The following is a 27,849-nucleotide window of genomic DNA, read 5'->3' on the forward strand; positions in this document are numbered from 1 at the left end:
TGAGTTCCAAATCCCTGGTGCTATCACCAATCTCCTTTTACTGTGTTATTGTAAGATAGCTGCTGACTTTAAAACTGAATTTTAAATAAAATTTGTGAGACACTCTGAAATGTTTGAACAAGCTAAATCATTCACAAAATGGGATGCAAGTAAAGCAATGATAAATAAGTGTAAACTCTTAAGTTTGTGTTAATATACTGGGTTCTAGATGTTGAAAAACTATAGACGGTCCAGTTTTAGTTTTAGATGAATTACCTGTCTAATGTGCAGTGCTGTTTCCCAGTGTAAATGTCTATATATGTTACAATCTGTATTAAGACATTTAAAACTCAGTTACACACACACACACACACACACACACACACACACACACACACACACACACATGCATATGCACGCACACACACATACACACATACACACAAACAAATCATTCTGAATATGACAAAATGTAAGTATGATCTAACTTAAGGGGTTTTGGTTTAACTGTCAGTTTGTAGCCTTTAATGTTACTTCCTCCTCATTTACCATCTCTCTCTCTCTCTCTCTCTCTCTCTCTCTCTCTCTCTCTCTCTCTCTCTCTCTCTCTCTCTCTCTCTCTCTCTCTCTCTCTCTCTCTCTCTCTCTCTTTCCAGCCACTACCGTGTTGTGCCTCACTGCATGGAAACTTTCGCTCCCCCTTCCTCCCTTCTCTCTCTCTCTCTCTCTCTCTCTCTCTCTCTCTCTCTCTCTCTCTCTCTGTCTCTTTCGCACACACACACACACACACACACACACACACACACACACACACACTCCATGGCTCAGAGTGGTGGGTGGGAGGGGAGGAGTCTGTGTCTGGTAAGGTTGAGCTGTTTACAGTGTGGGTTTATAGAGCAGCAGACAGGGGGAATGGGGAGGAGAGACAGCAAACAGGGATAGAGAGTGAGAGAGAGAGGAAGGGACAAAGAGAGAGACAGAGAGATAGAGGGAAAGAGAGACAGACACAGAGAGAGAGAAAGTGAGAGTCTGCATACATTCTGCCCGGGACAGGCTTGATGGAACTGCACACAGACATTGGAGCATAGCCTTTTTTTCACTGGCTTCTGTCACAACTGCTACAGTGCAGTGCATGTCTGCCTGGGGAGACCAGCAGCCGGAGTAGTACTGCACATTAGCAGAAAAAGGAACACACCAGCCAAGGCTTATTTACTGTAAGTACTACATCTCACGTGTAGCATACATGTGGCATATCATGTTATGTCTTACGTTTTAGCTATATTTTAGATATATTATTCCTGTTCATTTACTTACATGAAGAAAAAAGTGCTTCATAGATTAGGCAAGCATGGTGCACTGGATGGATTTATGTATGCAGAAAAGACTTTCTTTGAACAGCCTACATTAAACAATGGAACTGGTTTCTAGAGGAAACCTAAAACTTGCCTTCCTCTTGTTTTAGGAAAGAAGCAGGCATTGTTAAGAGACTTTAATGCATCTAGCAGTGTCTAGTCATGGATGACTTTAGAGTCCCTTCCAAATAGAGCTTGCTCTTGCATCATGGTTCAGCAAAACCCATCTACAGCCATGGACAGAGAGGCAACCCAAGAAGTGTTCGTGGGGCCGGGAAGCGAGGATGCTGATGAGGCATTTGGCCACATCCCATCCAACAAAGACCCCAACTGGTGCAAAACTCCCACTGGGCACATCAAGAGACCCATGAATGCATTCATGGTCTGGTCACAAATTGAGAGAAGAAAGATTATGGAACAGTGGCCTGATATGCACAATGCAGAGATCTCCAAACGCCTTGGAAAGCGTTGGAAACTTCTCCCAGATTATGAGAAGATCCCCTTCATCAAGGAAGCAGAACGACTGCGTCTGAAACACATGGCTGATTATCCGGACTATAAATATCGCCCCAGGAAGAAGAGCAAGTGCCCCACACCCGTGAAAGTTGGGGAAAAGCTCCCAATGAAAGGCAGTAAGTCTCAGTCAGGTCGATCCACCTGCTTCACCAGCAAAGGGCTCAGAGTCAAACCCAACTCCACCAAACACAAAGTGAATTTCAATGGCAATAAACACAAGAGCTGCAGTGAGAGTGTAAGTGACGACGACACTGTGGATGTACGCCGGGCAAGTCCAGATACCCTGCAAGATGATCAGAACCAGATGAGTCTTGTTGTCCTCCACCAGCAAGGTACCATTCCCTCCAAGGACCAGAAACCTATTTCTCAACTCAGAGTCAAAGTGCCCAACTCCCAGCCCAGCAGTCTCCAGAGTGTCCCCTCTGCAGCTGGGCCTCCAGCACCTACGGAGGCCAGGGCATCTCAGCCACGAGGATCTAACTCTGGGAGATCTGCCACACCCTCCTCCACCAGCTCCTCCTTCGTCTCATCGGCATCTTCGGATGAAGAACTGGACGAGGAAATCCTGCATATCATATCGAACACAAACTTTGACAGCACGCCTATGGACTGCTCCACTCTGGATAAGGACCTCGAAGCATTCCATACCCACTCAGGATCACACTTTGACTTTCCAGACTACTGCACTCCAGAGGTGAATGAAATGATTTCAGGGGACTTACTTGTACCCAGCATCTCTGACCTGGTGTTTACCTACTGAGGTCAAGGCCATTGTGATTTTGGCTTGGCAGATATATTTGCCTAGGAGAAGCCCTGTGGTCTTGAACATGCTAAGTCGACATCCCTGACCCTGGACAATTCCTTTTCCCATTGTTTTGTTTCTCTATCAATTCCGTAAGTGCTATTGCTTTTGTTTTCCAGGCATGGTACATCATGTTGAGTCAGAAAAAAACAGCATTGGGCTCTGCAAAACCTTTAAGTGGGATTCAATAGTCACACGCTTGAGACCCATTCAGAGAAGAAGCAGACATCCAGCGAAAGGCAGAAAAGGTGTGAGTCTTAGTGAGACAAAGTTTAAACAGCAAGTCTGAAATATTCCAGAGTTCACAAACAAAATCTTAATGTCACTGGACATTTGAAATGCTGCAGCGTCAGTGTCAGCCATGTATCAGTATTGATAAAACACATACCACTGCAAATTTCATGATTGCTCATAAGAGTATTGCTGATCTGCTCCGCCAAGATATTGTTCACAGATTCAGATTAATTGTTTTTGGTCTAACCATTTGCACAAGAGATATTACAGATTCGTCATCTAGTATTACAGTACTGACAGCATTTGTGCTCTGAATCGCTGTAAGGATGAAGTGCTCAGTTGAGTGAGAATCATTCTGTCTCAAGCTAATTAAACTCTACAGCACTCGACAGGCATACAGTATGGCGGAGTGTCAGAAAGCTGCCAGACAGAATCAGTGCGGCGAAGTGACAGGCGGCCGGCACAGAATTGATCTCCTCCTCTTTAATTAGATAACAGCACTTTCATCACCTCTGCTAATGCCGCAAGACTGCAGGCACAGTTGAACGACAGCCCTGCACTATCTGTGTGTGTCCTTATGTGCCCGACCTCAGGCAGTGGATGGCGGGGGGTGGGTCCTGAGATTTGGGGGTCATGTCATGGGCGGATGGGGACTGTTTTTTCTGGGGGCTGTGCATCTGTCCATGCAGGCAGCGGTCTTTGTGCGCAGACATCAGGGAGGGGGTGGGGAGGGGGTGGGGTTAGAGAGTGGGGGGTTATTCCTGCTCCAGCTCTGTAAAATGCATGTCATGTCTGCAGTCTGGCTGCAGCTGCCCCGATCTGGGCGAGAAATCTGTGTCTGCCAGCTGGCCCCATTGACTCACTCAGGGATCGTTTGTTTAGGTCCTAGTGCCTCCTGGAGGTAATTCATCCATGATGATCTGTGTGTGTGTGTGTGTGTGTATGTGTGTGTGTGTGTGTGTGTGTGTGTGTGTGTGTGTGTGTGCATTTGTGTCTTATTCTCTTGTGGCTGCTCTCTCCCCGAGCAACCGTCTGGAGGCAGCTGAGGTGACCGAGGCCACTGATTTCTTGCTGCTTCTAAAACAGACTCATCTTCTCGCCCATCACCCAAGCTCTTGTTTTTGGCACCTGGTAAACGCAGCACTGTTTATTTCCCACCATCAGCTGTCGTAGAGACACAACAAACCCCGTAGTCTGATCTTCCATAAACAACTAGCCACCCTCCAATGGTTGCTGAAGATGCAGCCGTATGTGGTACGGCTGCTGCTGTCCAGAGGAGTCGGGGACGCCTCCACTCGGAGTGCTCTGCTGGGTGTTTATTTTCAGTGACCTCATTTACTCTGGGTTGCATAATGGTTTGTTTCACGTTGACCCGGAGGCCCTCAGAAGTGTTTTCTTTCTTACTGCACTCACTACGTGTGGGAAACCACTGATAGAATCCTTTGTCTGACCAGTTCAGACAGTTATGAACCATGTGACCATTTTCTAAATTCCACCACATTTTTATTAGTCTTAGTAATACCAGTTTGGTGTGACTATTTAGTGATGCATCCATGGTAACACGTTATATTGTTGCAAATAATTCAGGTATCTATGAAGGAAATTGAGAGAGGAGAGGCTAATTTGAGGATAGGGCAAGAAAGTAAGGGCTTGAAAAAAAAACCAACTCATATTCAGAGGCCTTCAATTATCCTGACTATATAGATATTTTTTTTGTCCACTATGTAGAAGAGGAACAGTTTGCCTTTACTTTCACGTAAGAATAGATTTAGGCGTGACATCTCAGAAATGCTCTGAAATGTTAGTAATAATGCTAGCACCCTAATTTTAGAAACAAATGAGTCTATGATACTGACAGTTACATGACACATTTCATGTGTTTGTCCATGTGGGTGGATGAAGCAGAAATGCAAAAGTGTTTCGACATAATGCTAAATGCTCAGTGGCATTATGATACAGGAGCCATACTTTCCTTGCCAAAAGATCATAAATGTGACTTAAAAAGGGATTTGTATCTGAGTGTAAAGGAGACATTGGCTGTAAATATCAGGGAAAGTGTTTGGCTGATTAATTCAGTGTAGATTCTGCATATCTAAGAGTGTCACCATCACTCCATAGTTCAACCGATGGAGATGGCTTTATCTCTGCATTACGATACTCACAAACCTGTCAATCAAGCTGTTCCTCATAAAAATCTCATTATATATATATATATATATATATATATATATATATATATATATATATATACACACACACACACACACACACACACACACACACACAAACACACATGTAATGGGCTACACATTGAACCAAACACCAGCAACACCAGCAGTACTGAAATGGACTCAGGACTATTAATGTGAGCTTACTGTGGAACTACATTGACCCTGTTTTGATGCATATGGACGTTCATAATCATTGATTCACCCACAAAATGGCTGCAAGTAGAAACAGAGATGAATTTGCCCGGTGAACGTTTTGAAAGATTTAATATTTCCAAATGACATGGTGCAGTCTTTCAGACACACATTCAATGATAAATAAATCATTTATTTAACCATCAACCAGCAAAATGTGAAAATGAGGGTTTCTCAAAAGGGAGGTCTTTGTAGTAACCTACCAGCATCTCTGGATTATTTATTCAATTACTTATTTTTATTTTTTTTTTAATTTAATATATAATTTTTTAATGTTTCTGATAGCCTCAGTTGTTTATTTATTCAATATCTTAGAAGGAGTAGCAGGAAAGGGAGAGGCTCTTCACAGATGGGCAGTAGACAAATTAGTGTCAAAGTGATAAATGCAAAAAGCTGTATATAAATGAAGTAGTGTTAAAAAAACCCATCTGGTCCACACCTCCCACTCAAGGCTGGCTCCTGATGAATAGCATTCTGGGAGACTGAAACACAAGGACAAAGCTGACTTCACACAGGCCAGACTCACTTCTAATCAGCCTGGCCCAAATGAAGCATTCGGCACCGTTTCATATCACAGCATGTTAATCAACCAGATCCCCACTGCGCGAGGCTTGCCTGAGATCGCCTTACAGGCCACAGAGCCAGTCTGCTCCTCAGGGTCTCTGTATTCTTTCAGTTTAGCCTAATGGGCAGGTTTGTGGGACTCACTGTTGGAAGTTCACTTACTCCAGTGCTGACTTGTTGTGCTGATTTGAAGTGGTGTTCCACAAGGTTTCAGGATACTAGGTAATCTAATCTTGACAGGTACATTGACATAAGGTTCTTCTCAAAGCCTCAATCAATTTCTCAACTCACAGGTCAGTCTGAAGTGGATATGACACTGTTTGGATATGACACAATGTTAGATATCACAAAACAAACAAAAAAACCCCAAAACAAAACAAAACAAACAAGACAAAACAGTACAGTATAACCGTATTGCCTCACATCACAGTATGCATTGTTTACTGGTTTTATGGGTTTCCTTTACCATTTTGTTTGCCAGAAATTATTGTTAATAGAAAATATCAGTTTTGTAGAGTTTGTACACATTTAGTATTCTCACACTTTGTTTATGATATGTATAACCTTTCAGTGTTACTTCTGAAATGTTTAGGTTTATAAAATCTACTTAATTTGAACATAACAGTTAATTCAAGATGGCCTCCATGGTCTTCATGAATATAAACAACAGGGTGAAGACAGGCTATATGTTCACTTGCAAACAGCTTAATCTAGCATATTTATTTTTGGAATACCACATCATGCCTTGTGGATTTTCCTATGGGTACTTGACAGAGGCTCTTTCAACAGATCAACACCCTGCAATATTACATGACTTTCTTTACTATCCAATCATGTGAATCAAGTGTCAACTTTTCCTGTCAAAGCATTTAAACAGCCACTTCTGTCAGGACAACTTTCATTTCCTTGATCATAAATGTAGACACTTTTGTAGGCCTAATGTATACCAGCATAGAAATCATGGCAAGCTAATCATGGACATATATGCATTGTGCATGTAAACAAACAAACAAAAGTGAGACTCAAATCAGTCTCACACCAAAATGTCCTGTTTGTAGCATTCTGTAACAGCTTACACAGTTTTGATGTTACTGCAGTGACCTACGATCACGATCACATTCCTTTCTCTGTAAGGATTTCTTCAGCACTGCAGATAACAAACCATGATATATGTTGTTTTTTTTTTAAATATCACTATGCCTCCTTTCTTTGTTGTGTATAAAAAAAGAAAAAAGATCTTACTTTGTGCACAAAACATTCACCCTAGTGGGCCAGTTTTCCATATGATTAGCTTTGCCTTCTTGTATGTGCGCGTATATGCTTTTGTAGTCAGCTACACTGCGTTCCCATGTGTCTGAAGGTGGGTTCTGCATGCGGGCAGAAATGAAAGCACTTTGCTGTACATAATGACTAGATCTGAGCATTACAGTTTCTCATTTTGAACAGAGCTGTAACTATAGTGGTGCACTCATTAATAAACTCGCTACTTCAGCACACACATGGCATTCTTGGGTTTCTGTGCAAGTGCATTTACATTTAAAAGTGCCAGAGTAGGTGGAAACACTATAATTACATGTATACATATTTACCCATGCTACATTATACAGTAGAAATATGTCAGCTGGTATTACATATGATCTAAGTTATTGAGTTCTGGTTCTAAGCACTGTAGTTAGAGCTGGATTAATGTGGGTGACATGAGTGTGTATTGTAGGGTGTACCAGTTTTGTACTGTGGATTGCTCCTGTTGCATCTGTGACGTCGAGTTTCAGAAAGGATGCAGATGTTCTTGTGGTAGGAGTGCACAGGCTTATGAGGCTGCAGCAGTCAAGTCACTGACAACCCTCACACATGCACAGGCCACATACGAACAACACTTCACCTCTACAAACCTAACACAGAGCAACAGCTATTTCAGCAGCTAGGCTCCATGTGGCACACGTGCCAACTGAAAATGGAAAACATTCGGCAGTTTTCTACAAAACTAAGTTGGAACTCAATTACACTTTGATACCTTCGCAAATTCAAGCACATTTCAATCATAATGCTACAAAGGTTGCATGAAGACTGGATGGACAGTATACAACTGGCCTTCCATAAACCAGACTTCTCATTTATAGCTATGAGAGTGATTTGGTTGATTGGCCAGTGCTAGATTGCAAATGATATGTTACATCACTTGGGATATCTGCACATATCCTCTTCAAGAGTTAGTTTCAAAGTTATGTACTTAAAGTGGTAGGTTGCCATTTTAATGAGATGATGCTCTTGGGAAGATGCTCCTCCATCCGGGAAAAGAGAAGAAGCAACTCCAACTTCACCTCTCTTTTCCAAAGAGGTGGTACCATGTGCTTTGCTAGCATCAGAGTGTGGGGTCCAAAGGTTTACGAATATCTGGACTGAAAACCTGAGCTTGCATCTTATAGCCTGCTGTTACGTAGGAAAATGCTTAAAGACAGCTACAAGAAGCTTTCCCGTAAAACAGGACAGATTGAAATGGAAGAATTGGAACTATGTGTCCAGTTTCATAACATAAGATACATTATACAGCATTAAGTGCATAAACATTTGTCTGATTACACGATACACATATAGTTTACATTTGCCTATATTTTTAAGTCATATGTTGGATTAAATGCAGTAAGGCTAGCATGTCAGGATATCCGATAAGTGCCCATTAATTTGTTTCCTGTCAGCAGTAAGATGCCTTATGGTGTAGGGTGACATCGCATATGAGAGGATTAGTAGGATTATGGGTAGGAGCTTTCACACAGATTTTTATTGTATCCTTCCAACAGCGTGCTGTAACCCAGACCTGAGGTCACACAGAATAGTGATTCCCCAATAAAAAGAGTGCAGCAGTTGTATCATGTATTCTCAAACACTACAACACAGCCTGTTCCACAAGGGTTCACATAACTTCAGCTATAACAGGCTGCTGAGTGAGTCGATTCGGCGCTCAATCCGTTGTGCTTCCATGTCTGCTGCCTCATATCGGAAAACTGGTCCAAGCACACACTTTCAGTGATAAATGCCGGCAAATATCTGTGTCCAGTGAAAGCAGAGCCTCATCGGTGGAACAGCTTATTGAATTTGGCTGGGCACTTGGCTAAGCAGATAGCCATTTTACACTTTGAATAATTGGGTGCCTATAATTCTCCAAGACCAGTTTGCACCCCAGGACAGGCCTATAGACGGGTAGTTTTGCTTTCCACCGATTCAGTGTGTGAAATAGAGCAGCCCAACCCTGTAGATTTATCTTGAGTGCTCTTCCACTCAGGCGGCAGAGGGGGAGGAACTAGCCAAGCGATAAAGTGCTGCGTCAGTCCGCTTTCGTCCATACGTGGATCAATTAAGGCGCGCTAATTGCTGCGCAATTATGCAGCGATAAGCACAGGATGAAGGGATTGCAGAGCCTGGAGGAGGTACAGAAACCAGGAATGAAGTGAGACAGAGGCCATAAGCATCAGGAGAGGGAACATGGCAAAAAAAAGAGCAAACGTACACAGCACAAAAGCAAAAGGTTCGGTTATGAACTTATGAGAACATGACAAGAGAGAAAGCCAGAGATGCAGACAGACAGGAGCCAGCAAGCAGGGAGATGAGACCGACGACAGGGGAGTGGATCAGAGACAGAGAGTAAGGGCAGAGAGCCATGCTCGCGTCGTCATGCAACAAGGCGCTTTGCGGAGTGGCAGGCTTCCAGCTCGCTCTGCCTTCTCACCGATCTCCCCACGCGCTGCTGGGATTCAGCCAGCCACGGTAATGACTCAGCGCTTTCACACACGGCGAAGATTAGCAGGCCAGAGGGGCACATGACCCCACAAGACTATATGTGTCTCCACAGGAAAAACAGGATGTTTTGCCTCAGCAAGTACTACCCCTTCACTACCTCATAATGTCTTATGGGTTGAAAGAATTATAATGTAAATCTAAAAAACAATGTTGACAAGGTAAATGCGAGGGATGTTGTTTAGCCAGTGAGAGAGGAGAAGCAGCCATGCTCAGAGCCAAAGGCCTCTTGAGCTGTTCAGGGGAAGCAGGACATGCATTTGAGGACATGCACAGATTTGGATTGGCTGTCCACTCTAGGCCCATCTCCAGACTGAAGTTTGGAGACCTGAGACCCACAGAGGGCCAAGAGGAGCCAGTAATGTGGGGTTCTGAGCGCTGCGAAGGTGTGGCCCTCACACACACACACACACACACACACACACACACTCACTGCGCTGGCAAGATACCAGTGGTACCGCTAGCATTACAGCTACAACGACCCAGGCAACAGAGGTGAGACGGTTATCGGATGAGAGAGAGAAGAGAGAAGGCAAATAAAAGAAAGAAAGAAAGAAAGAAAGAAAGAAAGAAAGAAAGAAAGAAAGAAAAGAAAAAGAAGAATGAAAGATGAGAGCGCCTTGCTTCTTTTTTCCTTTGATTTCTATTACAAAGAAGATGAAGTAAAAGATGATCCTTCCTGTGTCTGGTGCGTTTACCATTTGTCTTCTCTGAGGAAAACCTCTACTGAATGTCTGCGTACGAGGCAGCGAGGCACACGAGATGTACGTCACAACTACTTCCCCTTTTAGAATGTCATGAACTGCACCAGTTTTCATTTCCTGGGGAGGCAATTTTAGCCTTGACACTTTCCTATTTGCCAAGCTAACTGTAAGAGCAATGATGTGTAAACTGCTATGGGTGTGTGTGTGTGTGTGTGTGTGTGTGTGTGTGTGTGTGTGTGTGTGTGCGTGTGCGCACATGTGAGTATGGACACATGTGAGGAGGGGTGTATTATTGTGTTGGTGCAATATAAATCATATTTTTTATTTGTCTTTGAAAAGAAAATGCACTTGCTCATTTGAAGCTTTAAACTTCATTATATATCTATTACCTGAACTGGGGCACATTTTCAGATAAGGGTTCCCACTGTACTGAAAAATTTGTGCAACCACATGTAATAAAGGCAATAAATATATTATATAAAACATAAAAGTCCCTTTATAAAACATTACTTACATCCTTACTGTAGCATTACCCTTTGACCAGATTCAGTAAATGCATACATGACCCAAAAAAAATCCCATAATATAAATTTGTGTTAAAGAGTATGTTTTGGTGGGACAAAGAGAAATTTAATTTAAGAAAAAAGGAAAATAACACCTATCTCAGAGCCTGACACTAGAATGAGAGAGTTGTTATTCTTACATTAGCATTCTCAGTCTGTGTGTCTGCATGTGCCTCGTGTCAACAGCATGGTCACAATCAATCTGGCAACCAGCTTCAAGCACTGACCTAGATCCTCATCTGACCTTGTTCATACATAGGGCATTCTCCAGACATAGCCCTGCTGTTAGACTAATAGACATACACACACACAGACAACCAAAAAACATACACACACAGGCACACCCACACCTACACACAACCACATGCACATAAACATACATACACTACAAAACATGCATACAATTACACATAACACAAATGATCAAACTTACCAAAATATGTGTTGCAAATAGCATTCGAGACATTCAGAAAATGATCAACAACGCATTTATAAGTTTTTATCTGTCTCCAAATTATAATGACCATTTATGTTGGGAGGATCTTGCTCTCTTTCAAACTCCTTTATCAGTTAAGAATATGTGTAATCAACTTTATAATGTTTCTAATTGCTAAAACAGCCTGCTTTGTCAGAGGTTTACCATTCGGCCAAACTAATTTATTGCTTTAACTAATGAGCATGTGCAGCAGATACTGGATACTTTATTGGGAGCTGGTGTTGGGCAATCAATAAAACTATACCTGGGTCTTAAACATTTGCTTACTCTAGTTAGTTAGTATTTGGGAATTTACAATTAACACAGAGTTTATTAGCAGTATCTAACCCAATTAGTTACACTACAATTAGATAGATATTGTTGAAAAATAATACATTTTCAAATACAGCATTGGTAATATTAACCAATGTTACCTGCTAGAGAGAATGACAGAGAGAGAGAGAGAGAGAGAGAGAGAGAGAGAGAGAGAGAGAGAGAGAGAGAGAGAGAGAAATGGAGAACAAGAACGAGGAAGTCCACCAGCTCTATCCCAGCTCTGCTAAGAGCTCCACTAGCCCCTCTCTCAGCTCACCACTGACCAATCAAAGATGCCCACAAATGAGCAGCACCTCCCACCATATGACAACCAGGTACTGACCAATCAAGGATGACTACATATGAGCAGCACCTTCTACCATATGACAACCAGGTACTGACCAATCAAAGATGACTACATATGAGCAGCACCTTTCACCATATGACAACCAGGTACTGACCAATCAAAGGTGACCACAAATGCAGAGCAACCATCACCATAAGACTACCAGGTATTGACCAATCAAAGATGACTACATATGAGCAGCACCTTCCACCTTATGACAACCAGGTACTGACCAATCAAAGGTGACCACAAATGCATAGCAACCATGACCATAAGATTACCAGGTCTTGACCAATCAAAGATGACTACAAATGAGCAGCACCTTCCAACATATGACAACTTGATATCACAGCCACAGGAACTCACCTAGTAGAATGTTGATTTACAGTCCTGAATAACAACTGACCATTTGTGGTGGGGCAGAGCCAAAGTGACCATAGTGATTTGATTATCCTTATCTCTGTGAGACCACAGATGTACACAGCAATGGGGGCAGATGAAAACAAGACCACAGAGACTAGAGTTTGGCTTACATCCTTAATATCATTTTTTCAGTTTCCAAAGAAATTGTTTATTCAGTGGCTCTTTCCTTTAGGCTATATCATGTGAACAGCAGGACCCTACAACAGTATTTGCTGTGTGTGCTGCAGCAGAATTTATCTTCAGCAAATCCCTGACATGCAAATAATCTTATATGACATTCTGACAAACACACTCGATGAAGCGTCAAGGTAAATTCAGCCAGCCAGGAGCAAGAGTTTTAAAAGCAGTTTGGCAAATTGTCAAGCACCCGAAACACCTCACCAGCGGAAAAACAGACACAGAGTGTGTGTGGATTCTGACAGATCTGACAGACACACACAACCCACATGCATACACACATCCTCCCCACCTGGGTCGTTAGGCGCTGCAGAACACACGACTCAGAGAGGCGTGTAGGTCACTGCTTATCTGCACAAACTTCGCAAGCACATAAGCGCCCATTTTAAGGCTGTTGTTCTTTGTAATGCACCATTTGTGTGATTTAGGCTCACGACACTTGGAATCCTCAAAGTCTTCCTCCACTCTCATCATGACATGCATCAGATGCTGAAGCACTGCCAGCACTCTTTGCTTGCACTTCTGGAAAAGCATATTGAAGCATCAGTAAATCTGCACATCACGGACCCGGGCACCACCTATCTTTAGCTCTTACTCCATTCTACCTACCCTATGCTTTCCCGCACGTCCTCCAGAGCTCTCGATGGACTCTCTAATCCTGTGTACTCTGCTGGCTTTAGCCCTTTTCTCAACAGGGTTAGGCTAAACCCCAGGTCCTGAATCTCTCTAAGCCCAATTTAAGCTTCTCTAAATGGGCTGTGGGAGTTTTCGGGTGAATGTTAAAACAGCAGCTTCGTTCTTATTAAAGAGGCTACTTAGCTGAAAAAAATTGAGCTCTTCCTGCAATGCCTACAATGAGACAGAACACTCTTGGTTTATGTAATGGGTGTCGGAATGAGAAATTATACAATGCTTGCCTGAGCCAGACTTCATCTTCTCTTTGGTCTCTCAGTGGGACTGCAGAAGTTTAGTGGCAGAGGCAGATTAGCCTTGATACATCAACCACATATTAAATCTTTTAACAACTACAAGCTTCATAGCTCCACTATAGCCTTCATGACTTTCACAAGCACCGTAAGCATAGATGATTATTTGTAAAATGATCGCAACAAATGTTTGACTTAGAAGCAATTTATTTATTCTGCCTCCTAAATATATATATAAAATCTAACAAGAGCGTTCATTCCATAAATGTGGAAATATGTGATTTCCTTTGGACGCAGATAGGCATTTTGGATACTGAACATTAATTCTGACCTCAATCCATCTTGAAACATCTCATGGATAACTGTCAGATAAACAAGGCTCTTTGGGTAAAGTCTGTCATTTCAGATATGAGAGTTCAAGGTCACTTGGTTCAAAGCCATGTACATCCCTTGGGGTCTCTGCAATTTCAACACTGAACAGTTCACATTCACTGGTTCTCAGTATTTGAGAAGTCTTGTTGCGCTACATGCTGGTCTCACTGCACTCTGGTCTCACTTGACTGTCCCGCTAGATGACTCAAATTTAGATTCAGAAATCTGTTTAATAGATTATTTGGCTTTTTAAATTTTTTGCAGAGTCTAGCCATTCACAAAAAAGTCACAAGTCAGGAAACATTGCATCACAACCAGGTTGATTATTAATGGTGTTCAGAAATGGTGTTTTCAAAACAAATGCCAGTGATCCTAACATATCTCTCATGTACCCAAGCACATCCCAAGAATACCAATTGAATGCTGCTCTGCTTTATGTCAGTAACACGGATAGGTGACAAAGCTCAAATGTGTGATCCAAAAGTCTCCAGGAGCATAAGCCTCTTAGACACTGCACCAGGCCATAGCATGTAAACATGCATTTAGATGAGGGATTATCCTTCATGTCATCCTCAACTGCGGCAGTCACCTACATGTCACTCATGTGTCACACGTCTCTGCAAGTGACATTTTCGTAACCTTGCACTTGGGACCTAGTTAGAATGTAAAAGCAAGATAAAGAGTGTTCCAATTCTAGCTCCGGATTAAGGCCCCTATTAATCATAAGCACATTTAAAAGCTGATGGGCTTCTTTAACAGTATAAGGCTTGTAGTCAAGTGCACTGGAGAAGGTGCCAGTGAAAGTATGCACTCTTAAAACAAGGATAGCCATTCTTGGATAGTAAATGGCAGACGTATCACTCGGCACATGCACGTCTGCATAATGTATTCAGTGATCATTGCACTGACTCTGGAGGACAACCAGGCTTGCTGGTCTAATTAGTAAATATTTGCACTAAATCACAAGTCTCAAAGGTGTTTTTTGCTGCTGCATCATCTATCATGCTGTCCAAAGAAGCACTTTACTCCAAAACTACCATGCTCCCACTGACTCCTTGTGGGCTCTACAAGCTGCTCCAATATCTGCCCACCAGCACATGGACTGTGTCATCTTACGGTCAGGTCCATGCGCCTTTCATTTGCCATCACAGAGCTAAACCGTTACTCAGAGTTACTCTCAGCCAATGGGATTGGACATACCACTGGCACATTGATACTGTGTAATTAAACACACATTTTTTTTCCCCCTTTATTTTTGCAGATGCAGCAAAAAGTGGATGGAAGATAGAATCGTTCCAGTTCGTGTTTTCTGAACCAATTTCATGCACAATTTGCTCTGTGCTGGATGAGAGCTGTGGGCGAGGCTGCTACAGTAGTTTATTGCTGGTCTTTCTTTTGTACTGAAAAAACACATGACCTATTCGACACTTCTCAATGCCGTTATTTCCTCTGGGCCATGGAACTGCAGGGTTTGACCCTGTACACTGCGCTTTGCCAAATAGTGTCCTCTGGAAATGACAGCATTCCTCCAAAAATGCACACAGAGAGCTTTAATTTTAAATACACGTAGTCTGCTAAAACCTTTGAACATCTACAACTACATCCACTTTAAGATTTACAGCGTTTTTGAAGAATTCCATCAGTATTACATTGTATGTGGGGATTTTATCTGAGTTTATTTGTTTATTAGCCATTGCAGTGACAATAACAATGATACATTTTAAAATGTGAAAACTGGCAAATACCAAGGACTAGCAGAACACTATTTAATAACACAGTTCCTGGAACAAAGCCTTAGAAAAGAAACTGCTGAAGTCCTCAGAGGGAAGATATTCCATCTAATCAGTGTCACTCACATACTCTGTCCCCTCCCCTGTCTAGCAGTTTATTTGTTTGTGGTGGAGATTAACTCTGTGTGTGTGTGTGTGTGTGTGTGTGTGTGTGTGTGTGTGTGTGTGTGTGTGTGTGTGATGGCCAAACCACATCCATTCCCTCATCTTTTCACACAGATGAGAGAATGGCTGTGGTTTAGCCATCACACACACACACACACACACACACACACACACACACACACACACACACACACACACACACACACAAGCATGAAATGAGCTTTCAACAAAAAGCCCACTCCTCATTTAATCTCTCTGACTTATTTATTTATCTGCAAAACCAGAAGCATCCCAACCGCATAACTGATGACACTACTGTGTCCCCCCAACTCTGCAGCCCAGTGGGAGGCATACATGTGGTATACATACAGATACAGTCTAGGTTAGATAAAACAATGAATAACCAGAGATAATCTAAGTTTAGCATTTAAAATGTATAAATGTATAGTGTGTATACTATACAGATTGAATATATATATATATATATATATATATATATATATATATAGAGAGAGAGAGAGAGAGAGAGAGTAACATCTAATGGAGCTACCTATATCTGAATTTCAGCTGTTTGCTCACACACACATACAGGCAATGAAGGTTAGAGCATTTTAAAGGACAAACAGACTTGTATCATTTAAAACATGGGACCACAGGTTCTGGCCAGTGCCCCCTTGTAGATTGGAGAAGACAGCAATTAAGGTAGACGGGTATGGTTGCCAAGTCATTCCCCTTGAAATCCTCCTTTAATCCATCACAGAGAGGGTCAGAGGTTCTGTCATGGCAAGTAATGAACAAGAGAAGCTCCCGTTTAAAAAAAAGCCCTCACCTTGTTTCACATTAGTGGTCAGTTTGTTCCAAGCACTGGGAGACTGGGGTCCCTGGTAAGCAGGCTAAACGCAATGCAAAAAAAAGTTACATATGAGAGCACATCTTCCTTAGCTGAAGACATTACTATCTGGTGCAAAGCGCTGAGATGATCAATTGCACCAATTTAGAAAAATTAATCAAACTAACTGTAATGTTATTTCTTGAGCATACAGGTCTAGAAAGGGAGAACATGGAGGAGTTTTTTTAGATGTGGTCCAATAATAGTATACAAGACTTGCTTGTGTATCTCAACGCTTGCTTTAAAACCCAAACGACTAAAAAGGTATTGACTGATTAGGTTAGAAAGCTTTAATCACATCCTATTCAGGAGTGGCCCGACAGATAGATCTAGATTTTCCAATTCCTTTTAATTAGTTCCCTTCGATCCTTTCGGGGAGTAGTGAAGGCCATGAAACCCTAAATCCTGCAAGCGGAGGACCATCCTCTGGAGACAGGGCTCTTCAACCACAACATTCCCATCTCCGGTAAACGAAACTCCTGTGGAAGCTGAGATGACACACACACACCAGGGGTGAGGGGGCGGAGCCAGGGTTAGCTTAGGCCTCTGGGGGAAAAATGAGGATCGATTGAGGTGCTAGTGATGAATTTGGGCCATGTTTCTAAGCTGTTTAATGCCGGCATCAGTGTAGCACTCTCTTAACCATTCTCAGCTGAAATCTGCACAGTAATCCATTTTCACAGTCACGCTCGAGTGTCAGAAAAGAGCTCGACGAAGCTTTATAAATATGCACTCTCCTGATAGTGGAGAGTGGGTGTGAAGGGGAGAGGGAGAGATAGAGTTATTCAATACATTATGGCATGCCCCTCAGCTGTGTTAATGACAACAGCGTCCTCCAGGGCTGGAATGGTTATTTCAGTGAGAAGAAGAAAGAACAGCAAAAGCTCTGAAAGGGAGCTGATGTCACAAAGTCAGCACAGTGTTTTAGGATCAGGTATAGAACATCTGTGCTCATAAAGGATTTAACATATTGTGTGGTAGAACACATTTACACAGCATACCACAAGAAGAGTTACATTAATCCAATATACACAGTATTTGGAAGTGTTAAGCGGAACTTCGATATGGAAATTTATTTAATAGGCCTCAAGAAAATTACCCCAGCAGCATTCATTAAATAATGTTAAACTATGGGGACTACAATTTACTAAGGTACAAAGGTCAATGCGTGTTAATTTCCTAGTATTGAGGCAATGATTAAAAACTACGACAATAAAACGCAACCTCATTAAAATGGAGCTATGTTGCCTTGCATATTAATGAAGAAAATGTCCTTGAGTCAGTGATATTTCACCCAAAATGCCAATGTTTGTGCACTTCCTGTGGTGAAGGGACAAGGACCCTCATAAACAGTTGCACAGAGGACGTCATATGTTAACACAAAATGATACTAATTAAAATGCAATTTCACTTGCAACTTCTGTTTCTTCTTTAATCTATTTGTTCTTTAACGGGAACCGCACCACAGAGGGGAAACCGTGATACTTGTATGGAACAGATTGCTTATTTTTTGTACGACTATTGCCATAGTTTTATGATTAATGGACATGTATTTTTTGGTATGATATATATTTTTATGGTGGCACAATTACTGAACAGCACCACGTAGGAATGCTTATTCTGCAGTACCTTGGAGTCAGCAAGGCATGGTTAAAAACCGCCTGTTAGTAGAATATGCTCCATGTCAGACCTAAACCAGAATATGCATCTTTAGCATGTCAGGCCTAAACCAGAATACGCATCATTAGCATATCAGGCCTAAACCGGAATACGTACCGCTACCATGTCAGACCTAAACTGGAATTTGCACCGCTATTATGTCAGGCCTAAACAGGCATACACATCCTTACCATGTCAGGTCTAAACCGGAAAACACATCCTTAGCATGTCAGGCCTAATCCGGAATACGCACCGCTACCACGTCAAGCCTAAACTGGAATGCGCACCGCTATCGTGTCAGGCCTAAACAGGAATACACATCCTTACCATGTCAGGTCTAAACCAGAAAACACATCCTTAGTATGTCAGGCCTAAACTGGAATACACATCCTTACCATGTCAGGCCTAAACCGGAATACACATCCTTACCATGTCAGGCCTAAACCGGAATACACATCCTTACCATGTCAGGCCTAAACCGGAATACACATCCTTACCATGTCAGGCCTAAACTGGAATACACATCCTTACCATGTCAGGCCTAAACCGGAATACACATCCTTACCATGTCAGGTCTAAACCGGAAAACACATCCTTAGCATGTCAGGCCTAATCCGGAATACGCACCGCTACCACGTCAAGCCTAAACTGGAATGCGCACCGCTATCGTGTCAGGCCTAAACAGGAATACACATCCTTACCATGTCAGGTCTAAACCAGAAAACACATCCTTAGTATGTCAGGCCTAAACTGGAATACACATCCTTACCATGTCAGGCCTAAACCGGAATACACATCCTTACCATGTCAGGCCTAAACCGGAATACACATCCTTACCATGTCAGGCCTAAACCGGAATACACATCCTTACCATGTCAGGCCTAAACCGGAATACACATCCTTACCATGTCAGGCCTAAACCGGAATACACATCCTTACCATGTCAGGCCTAAACCGGAATACACATCCTTACCATGTCAGGCCTAAACCGGAATGGTTAGAGTTTAAAGAAGGAGCATCACTGCCATGCTGCCATCATCTCTACCAGCACTTTGTTTGGTACAAAAACCAAAGCAGATAAAAAAATGTTATTTAAATTATGTTATTGATCTAAGTGGAATTTTTAAAAATAATGTTAAATAATTATGTACAAATACACTTTTTATTTTGTAGTTGGGTTTCTACATTACTGATGTAATTACCCTATATTTTTTAGCATTGTTTACTTCTTCATGATATCTGAAGATCCATGAGACATGCATAATGTTTGTGTGTGTGTGTGTGTGTGTGTGTGTGTGTGTGTGTGTGTGTGTGTGTGTGTGTGTGTGTGTGTGTGCGCACGCACTCCAGGGCTTTATCTAATGTCACCAGCCATCAGCCAGACTGGGCTGTCTCAGAGCTGTGCACATGGCCTGACAGAGCCTGATTAAAGGTTCCTCATCTCTCCCCTGACAGACGGAATTGGACAAGCTCACTCAGAGTTGCCGTGACAACCAGACAAGCAAGCCACAAGGCTTCAGAGCCCCGCCCCTACACTTCTTAAAAGCTTAGGTGGCAATTTACATGTGTGTGTGTCTGTGTGTATGTGTGTCATCATGAGAGGCACCGTCTTCTTGCAAATGACTCTTAATGTAAGCATTTTATATTTATAAATCTTATATTTATGAAACAGCTTGTCATGTCTGAATATTTGAACTGGAATTGTTAAACACTGTCATTGTTAAAAATTGTCATTGTGGCTAAACACTGCTTTTGCAATTTTGAAAATGTCTTCATGGCACTGGTGGCAGACTCCCCACTGCATAACACTGGAGCACTGGTGCCAGTCTCCCCACCGCATAACACTGGAGCACTGGTGCCAGTCTCCCCACCGCATAACACTGGAGCACTGGTGCCAGTCTCCCCACCGCATAACACTGGAGCACTGGTGCCAGTCTCCCCACCGCATAACACTGGAGCACTGGTGCCAGTCTCCCCACTGCATGGCTCTTTGTTATCTCACCTGCACACACTGTGCATTTCATCAACAGGGGCCCTGCTTCCATTAAAAAAGAAAAAGAAGGGGCACAGCGGGAATGCTTACACTGCAGTGGACCTGTGAGTGTGTGTGTGTGTGTGTGTCAGTGCGTGTGTGTGTGTGTGTGTGTGTGTGTGTGTGTGTGCGCGTGTGTGTGCGTGTTTGTGTGCGTGTGTGTGTGTGTGTGTGTGTGTGTGTGTGTGTGTGTGTGTGTGTGTGTGTGTGTGTGTTTGAGCATGCTCTTTAAATCTGAACTTATGGCCATATCAAAAGGATGTGATACACAGGCACTTTTGAGCCAGTCTCTCACTAGGTCAGACTGATACAGTGCAATTCAACTAGACTTTCCTCCCCAACTTTGCGTTAGTCACTTGCCTCAGCATTTGTTGTGCAAAAAACCTAAGCTTCTTCTGTTCTCTTTCTCTCTCTCTCTCTCTCTCTCTCTCTCTCTCTCTCTCTCTCTCTCTCTCTCACACACACACACACACACACACACACACACACACACCTCTCAAAGATGTTTTTGATTCCTCTGCTTTACATTTCCTAATATCTAAGGAATATGCCCCACTCCTCAATGTCTAAATCCACCAGTAATGATGCATAACAATAGCTACACGGCACGACAATAATCAGATTCACCTGACCTAAATCTGTATTTCTGCATGACAGAGTGTGTGCTTGGCTGTCACAGGGGGGATTCGTCACTCTATGCTGGGTCGCCCTGAACACCCCGGGGAAGTGACTTCCTTTTGTCTGATTGCTCTGACACATTTCTGAAGCCCAAGTGAATTGGAAACTTCCTTTAAGCTTTAATGAGCCAGCATTCTCTCCAAGTGAGAAAAAAAGCACTACATTATTTAAGGGTATTATTTAATGTCTGCAGCACTCATCTGAATGAATGCAGACCTAAAATTAGGCAGAAGGAGAGAGAGACAGGACTGGTGGAAGCAGGGACTACATGAGACAGGAAACTCAATCCCAGCCAGTAGAGATGTGCTGGATGTGTTTGGGATCATATAGTGTGAGGAAATATACAGTTTTGTCCCTTTAATTACAATGCACATCAACTTGTGTGTAGGCTTACAGCTTTAATCCAAAGTGATTTACAATTATGACAGAACACAACTTGAACAGTTGAGGGTTAAGGGCCTTGCTCCAGAGGCCAACCATGGTAACTTGGCAGTGGTGGGGCTTGAACCTTCTGATGACTAGTCAAGTACCTCAACCAGTGAGCTACCACTGCCCAGGTTTGAGCACTATTCCTTTTAAGCAATCGTAGTGGGAAATAGAATTAGTGGAGTCTGGTACATTATAAACTAAAGGTGTATGCTCAAAAAGGGCATTGTGGCAGTGGTTAGTTCAATCCTATTACAGCATGAAAAGCCTGACGTAAAACTGATATAGCCTTCAATGTTATCAGACCGAAGGTGCTGAGTCGTTCTTCCATTCTCTGGCGGCCAGAGATCTATCATTGTACTTGAGAAGCTGATGCTTGTATCGTCAGGATATTTGTTTATACAAAAGAGAGTTCAGAAGAGTGGGGAACCACTTGGAAGTACTGATAACTCAGTAAAATAACACGTTGGTGCACTTTGGTGAACAGCAGGGGGAGTAAGATTGGTGAGGCCAAATGTTGTAAAACTACTGCTCAACCACTAGGTGGCACACAAGACTGTAATGAGAAGGTGGTTTTGCAAAATCAGGAGTTTGGAACAGGCCTGTACTCTTCTTGATTAGATCCTTCCCAGATCCAGACTAATGATGAATGATCGAACTACTGCACACAGTGCAAAAATAGTTTAGTACTATTAGTTTTGACTGGAGAGCAGGGAAAACACACTCACCTAATGCTTATCTTTACAAATAAGTTTCATTTTAGTTCTGGTACTAAGCAACAAGAACCTAGCACACTGCCTCTACATATATTCCTTTAAACTGCTTAAGAGGGTCCACTGAAGACCCAGGTGTAGGCAACCACATACAGGGGTAGGCCATCGTTTGGGCAGATTCAGAGCAACCTGCTCTAAAGTCCTTGCATGAAGCAGAGCAGGGCTACTGGTGCACCCTGCTGGAACACACACACACACACACACACACACACACACACACATCCTGTATCCTGCTCCAGACTACGCCTGTCAGGAAGAAGCATGCTAAGCACTAGACATCCCACAAATGAAAAGAGATATGCGCATCGCAGGCCTGTCTGTGTGTACAGTTATCTATAGCAGCTCTTACTCAGTGTAGAAACATGTGCTTATGAAATGTCCCTGTTCATGTTGTGTTCCAAAGAAGTTAAAAGAAAAAAGAAGCAATTGCCAAGATTCCCCCACAACAGTGCTGATCTATTTTCAGCACTGAAAATTGTGCATGTATTATATGACCACACACACACACACACACACACACACACACACACACACACACACTTCACTTTGCCTGCATCATAACTACTTTTTTAAAATTCAAATACCTTTATACTGGATGTTCAACACTTTGTACCAAGTTAGATGTACCTGATTAAAAAACATTTCAAACATAATTACAGTGAATCTTCTCACTAGCACCATATTGTAATAATTCCCAGAGTGACTTTATCAGGCTTTAGCACCATGAAGACCAGTGCTTAAGTATTGGTTCACATGGTGGTGTGAGGGTGAGTGTGTTGTCTTTACACTGACAACACATGTAAGCAGGTGCCTAAAACAGCATTATGCTGTGTCAGAGACATGAGGTCTGGTTTAGATAGCGAAACCATTCACTCACACATCATTTTTTTTCTCTCTCTCTCTCTCTCTCTCTCTCTCTCTCTCTCTCTCTCTCTCTCTCTCTCTCGCGCGCACACACACACACACACACACACACACACACACACACACACACACACACACACACACACACACACACACACACCTCACAAAGAGAGAGAGAAGGAGAGAGAGAGCTGTGTATCATGCTGGGGGCTGAGGCTACACATCCTGTGTCGCTCTGTTCCACTCATATTTCACATGACTGGGGGAGGATGTTGAGCAATTCACTGGCCATGCAGATGTACACACACACACACACACACACACACACACACACACACACACACATTCTCAGCATGCATGCACATAGTACACACAGATATTCACACACACACACACACACACACACACACACACACATTCTCAGTATGCATGCACACAGCCCACACAGACATTCAGGCACAAACACACACACATTCTTAACATACGTGCACGTCTTAATGTACCTTTTACATTTGCTATTGCTATAATACCATCTATATACAGTACAGAAGAGCCACCAGCTCAGTCCTGTTTCACAAGTAGCATCTGAAATAGCCTTAGTGAGAAGTAGCAGACCCATACACATACAGACCCAGACCTCAACATCAGTGGCCAGCCATGCACTTGCTGGGATCACAAACAGTCCCTCCACCACCATAACCCCTCAGTAATCCCACGTAGTCTTGCATCTGAAATCTGGGCTTCTGCCCCCCGCCCCCATGATTACAGATTAGATTAGGACACCTTCACGCTGAGAATGTGTGTACACCACTGGAAATATCTTCTTTGAAGAGCCCCCCCCAGCCCCGCCCCGCCCCGCCCCATGCAGCCACACAACGTATACGCAGCCGGAGTTTGTGGATGATGGTGTGTAATGGGACCACAGATATTTCACTGATTGTGTCCCTTCCAGAGGCTCCGTGCTGCTGGCACAGACCCACAATGAAGCAAGGCACACAAAGTAATGACCTCATCAAACAACGATTCTGCCCATCTGGCTACATCACAGTGTGGCTGACCAGGAACAATAGCAGGACAGTATGGGTGATGGTTTTAACTGCCTAAGCTTCTCAGTGCCTCCGTCCTCACTCAGACCTTCGATTTGGTCCCTACAAAGAACAATGCGATGCAGGAACCAAACGATTTCCCCATGACGCAGCCTTTTCCAAACATTAGCCGGGTGAGCAAAGTGCTGAACTCAAGCAAAACTGGCTGAGCCGAAACAAGACAATAACGTGGAAGTGAGAACATCTCACAGACAATCGGCAACCCCCAACTGCAGAGCTGGAGGTGAGCTGAGGGAAAGGGGTAATGTGAGGGGTGTTGGGAGCATGCTTAAACGGTCCGCCATGGTGTGGCTCCACTCTCTTGGGACTGGGCCTGGAGCGGAGAGACCCGTTCCAGGGCAATCCTCACCTCGTCGGGCCCAGAACAAAGGTGGCTTTGTCGGGCACTCCCATGGCCTCGGCTCTTTGTGCTGTGACAAAAGGGGAGAGCAATGTCTCATGTGTTTGGGTTATGTGGCGATGACGAAGACCGCCCCTTTCATCCAACGCCCCACCCCGTGGACCCTCATCTCTTACCCATTTACAACAATAGGTTTCCCTCTCTCTTTTTTTTGTCTCCCTTAAAGGAGAGAAGAGTACAAAATAAACTGTGTTTTTTCCCCTTGAGCTAAAAGGATCCTAAAGATAGAACAAGGCTTCACATGGAACATTCTGTAATAGCAGAGGTGGGCAGAGGTGTGATTATCCTGGAACAGAATAAGACTACTGGATGAGGAGCCCTTAGACACTGCCCTTCACAGGCTTTGAAAATAGCAAAATAAGCAGCACAAACCAGAAGTTAATAACTGTGGGAAAGTTTTCTGGACATAAATTAAAACTAGTTCATGACCAAGTGGGAAATTCTTATAGCGGAGTGCACATGTATGGTGCAATTCACAACATTACACTTAGGTCACTTGTGAAACCGGAATATATTGTATGAGATACAATTACTGCATGAGAGAAGAGTCACACAAATCTTAAGTATACATTTTGCTGGCCATTGAGGCAACTCAGAGTAGTCCCTGCCGTGAAGTAACCAGACAGACATTAGCAAATGACTCTGTTGTCTAATGACAGGTCACAAGCTTTCTTGTTGCAACACTGTCATCATATTGCCACAAAAGACTGCAATACTCTCACAACCACAAATCATGACTCGAATGCCTTGCCAGAGCGCTGCACAATTCGGGTGGCTTGGTTAAAGAATTTCAAAGTATATTTAAGCCGTACACAGCTAATAACATAGGAATGTTTTCATTTTAAGAAGGTTTTCATTTTAAGAAATGAGAAAAAGTGATTAGAAATCAGTGGGAAAACATCCTTTCGTAAAAAGAGAGAAGTGTTTGTTATCTGTACTTATCTCTCTTCAGAGTTTACAGGGACTGAGAGAGAGAAATAATGTGTTGGGCAAGCCTGCAATGCGCTCTGGGAACTAGGAAGTCCAAAACATCCAAGGGTCAAAGTTCAGAATACTGCATGCGCGCCCCCCTCCTGCACCCTGCTCCTCGCCACCACTTCAGTGAGCTGAACTGCTAAACCTCTCTCTCTCTCTCTCTCTCTCTCTCTCTCTCTCTCTCTCTCTCTCTTCATGGGAAACACACAGATTCTTTATTAATAGCATTGCCAGGAATGTGTAAATACTGGTCTCTTCACAAAGTGCAGATGCACTCACACACACGCATGTACAGTGACTGACATGCATGAGTCCTTTAATGCCTTCTGAAGGACTTTGTGAATGGGTATAGGCTATGTGAATGAGATTTGGTTATGTGAATGGGATATGTGAATGCAAATGGGATATGTCAAAGTGATATTTGATACAGGGTTGGTCCAAGTGTAGTATTTTATTCAGCCAAGCAGAACCTCTTACTCATGGGAAGTGAAGCTGGCCTCAATCAATAGATTATAAGAAACCAATTCTTCTAATGGACATGTAGCTTGAGAAATCTAGTATCCTCAGTGGGCCATCCAGTCAATAACGTGAACCAACTCTTCCTCTTACTAAGCAACTTCTTATAGCCACTGAGGAAAACGAGTGGCTAGTTGACTACTGGAGCCTTGGGAAGAATGAATGAGTTGAGAGAAGAAGAAACTCAAGTCTATACCCAATCACAACAAAGGCTGCACTTTCTCCAAGAGGAACCTTATCACATAATCACTCATTCTTGCAAAGCAGGAGCTAGCCTGTATACTTGGTCTACTCTCTCAAAGCAAGTCAACCCAGCCAACTACTCCAGGACTGATGGTAAAGTCTGACTTCACTCCCTGGGGCCTAATCTTAGATTATGAGACATTCTATTAGACACAGGCTTAAAAAGGGAACCCCTACCCCCACACACATTCCAGCCTGAGAATAGTATATAGTTTAAAGGTAATCTAATCAAGGATCTTATTAAGGTTGTTTTTCAAAAAGTCAAAGTTCAGCATTTGGATGCCAAACAATTTGTTCAGAACTACGACATACATCCTGTCCTAGCTCCGTGTACATGCCAGGCGTGTGACCTGCTGAAATTATCTCTGCATCTCTGCGTAGAAAAAAGGTCTTTTCCTGTGGTGAGTTTCATTTTGAGTCACATGGACAGCTACTGTGCATGCATGCATGTGCAAGCAACATGTGAGAGGCTCAGCCAGTGGGTGTACTGGCGCTGAAAGCACAAGTACAAGTGTGGGTTTGTGTGCAAACGTGTTGTGTGGTGCTGAATGGTGAGCAAGAGAGTGCTCAATTCTGCACAGCTGCAACCCTCTCGAACCCTGGGCCCCTATGACCACTCTCTGATCGTAGCCATAGCAACGACCAGGTCTCTCTGCATGTTTCAGGAATGACTCATTCCGGCCATCCTGCACAACAGTGAGCAGCCATCTTAGGAAGGAAACTGCAATGTTGGACCTGCAGAAATAAATCACAGTACATTGTGCTCCGTGTATGCAAGCTTAATTCTCACTCCTTTTCTTGTTTGCAACCACATAAACAAAGTTCAAGCCAAAAGAATCCAACAGGTATTGTTGTAGAACAATTCTCCTGGAAAAAGGTTTTAAAGCAGTTACAGACTGCACAGGAGCCTGGCAGAGGTCAGGAATTAACCCAAAATCCCAAAGAGCAACCTACATGATTATGACACTGCAATTCGTGGAATGACTAACATTTTCATACAAGCTGAACAACCCCCAGTTCTCTTCTCTGCAGCTGGTTTTCCAGTGAGTGCAACAACTACAGCGGAGTGTGCCTCATTTAGCCATGTCAGCCTTGCAAAGGGGATTACCAGTCTCCCGAGAAACATCTCTCTCTCTCTCTCTCTCTCTCTCTCTCTCTCTCTCTCTCTCTCTCTCTCTCTCTCTCTCTCTCTCTGGTTTTCTGTCTCTCTGTAATAACTTGTTCACGAGAACAAGGGAAACCCTGCTTTGCCACTCAGTACTTCCTTTTGCCAGAAACCACAGAAGAGCTGAAATGAGCCACAAATGAGAGAGAAGAGCTTCCCCTTCAGCTGCAAATGGATGCTGTAAGGCCCTGCTGTAAGGCCTCCACAGGTGGCACAGGGCCTTTGGGTCAAGGGTCAACCACCGCCTCAGTGCCCTTTGGCCTGA

The 27,849-nt window shown here is 43.1% G+C and overlaps 2 protein-coding genes across 4 annotated transcripts in view; one reads left to right on the top strand and one right to left on the bottom strand.

The window, feature by feature from the left end:
* The window catches only part of LOC145654547 (purine nucleoside phosphorylase-like), an 86,562-nt gene that overhangs the window by 54,469 nt on the left and 4,244 nt on the right, over positions 1-27,849 (bottom strand). The window lies entirely within an intron of this gene.
* On the top strand, positions 858-7,368 carry LOC145654546 (transcription factor Sox-12-like). 2 transcript variants are annotated; one of them, XM_081708758.1, is made up of 3 exons: positions 858-1,193; positions 1,442-2,541; positions 2,769-7,368. In XM_081708758.1, the coding sequence occupies exons 2-3, from the start codon at positions 1,498-1,500 to the stop codon at positions 2,838-2,840; spliced, it is 1,116 nt and encodes a 371-aa protein (XP_081564884.1). In that variant the 5' UTR covers positions 858-1,193; positions 1,442-1,497; the 3' UTR covers positions 2,841-7,368. The 2 variants fall into 2 exon arrangements, with proteins under 2 accessions (XP_081564884.1, XP_081564885.1); XM_081708759.1 differs by having other exon boundaries at positions 1,442-7,368.

This window comes from Electrophorus electricus, unplaced genomic scaffold (assembly GCF_041902795.1).
Source record: "Electrophorus electricus isolate QZ-2024a unplaced genomic scaffold, ASM4190279v1 Scaffold131, whole genome shotgun sequence".
Taxonomy (NCBI): domain Eukaryota; kingdom Metazoa; phylum Chordata; class Actinopteri; order Gymnotiformes; family Gymnotidae; genus Electrophorus; species Electrophorus electricus.

What these genes read in the sequence shown, in the direction of transcription:
- LOC145654546 (XM_081708758.1), top strand. Translation starts at nt 1,498, where the DNA reads ATGACTTTAGAGTCCCTTCCAAATAGAGCTTGCTCTTGCATCATGGTT. An exon ending in CAGACTACTGCACTCCAGAG is followed by an intron (nt 2,542 to 2,768) that starts GTGAATGAAATG and finishes TTTGTTTTCCAG; the next exon opens with GCATGGTACATCATGTTGAG.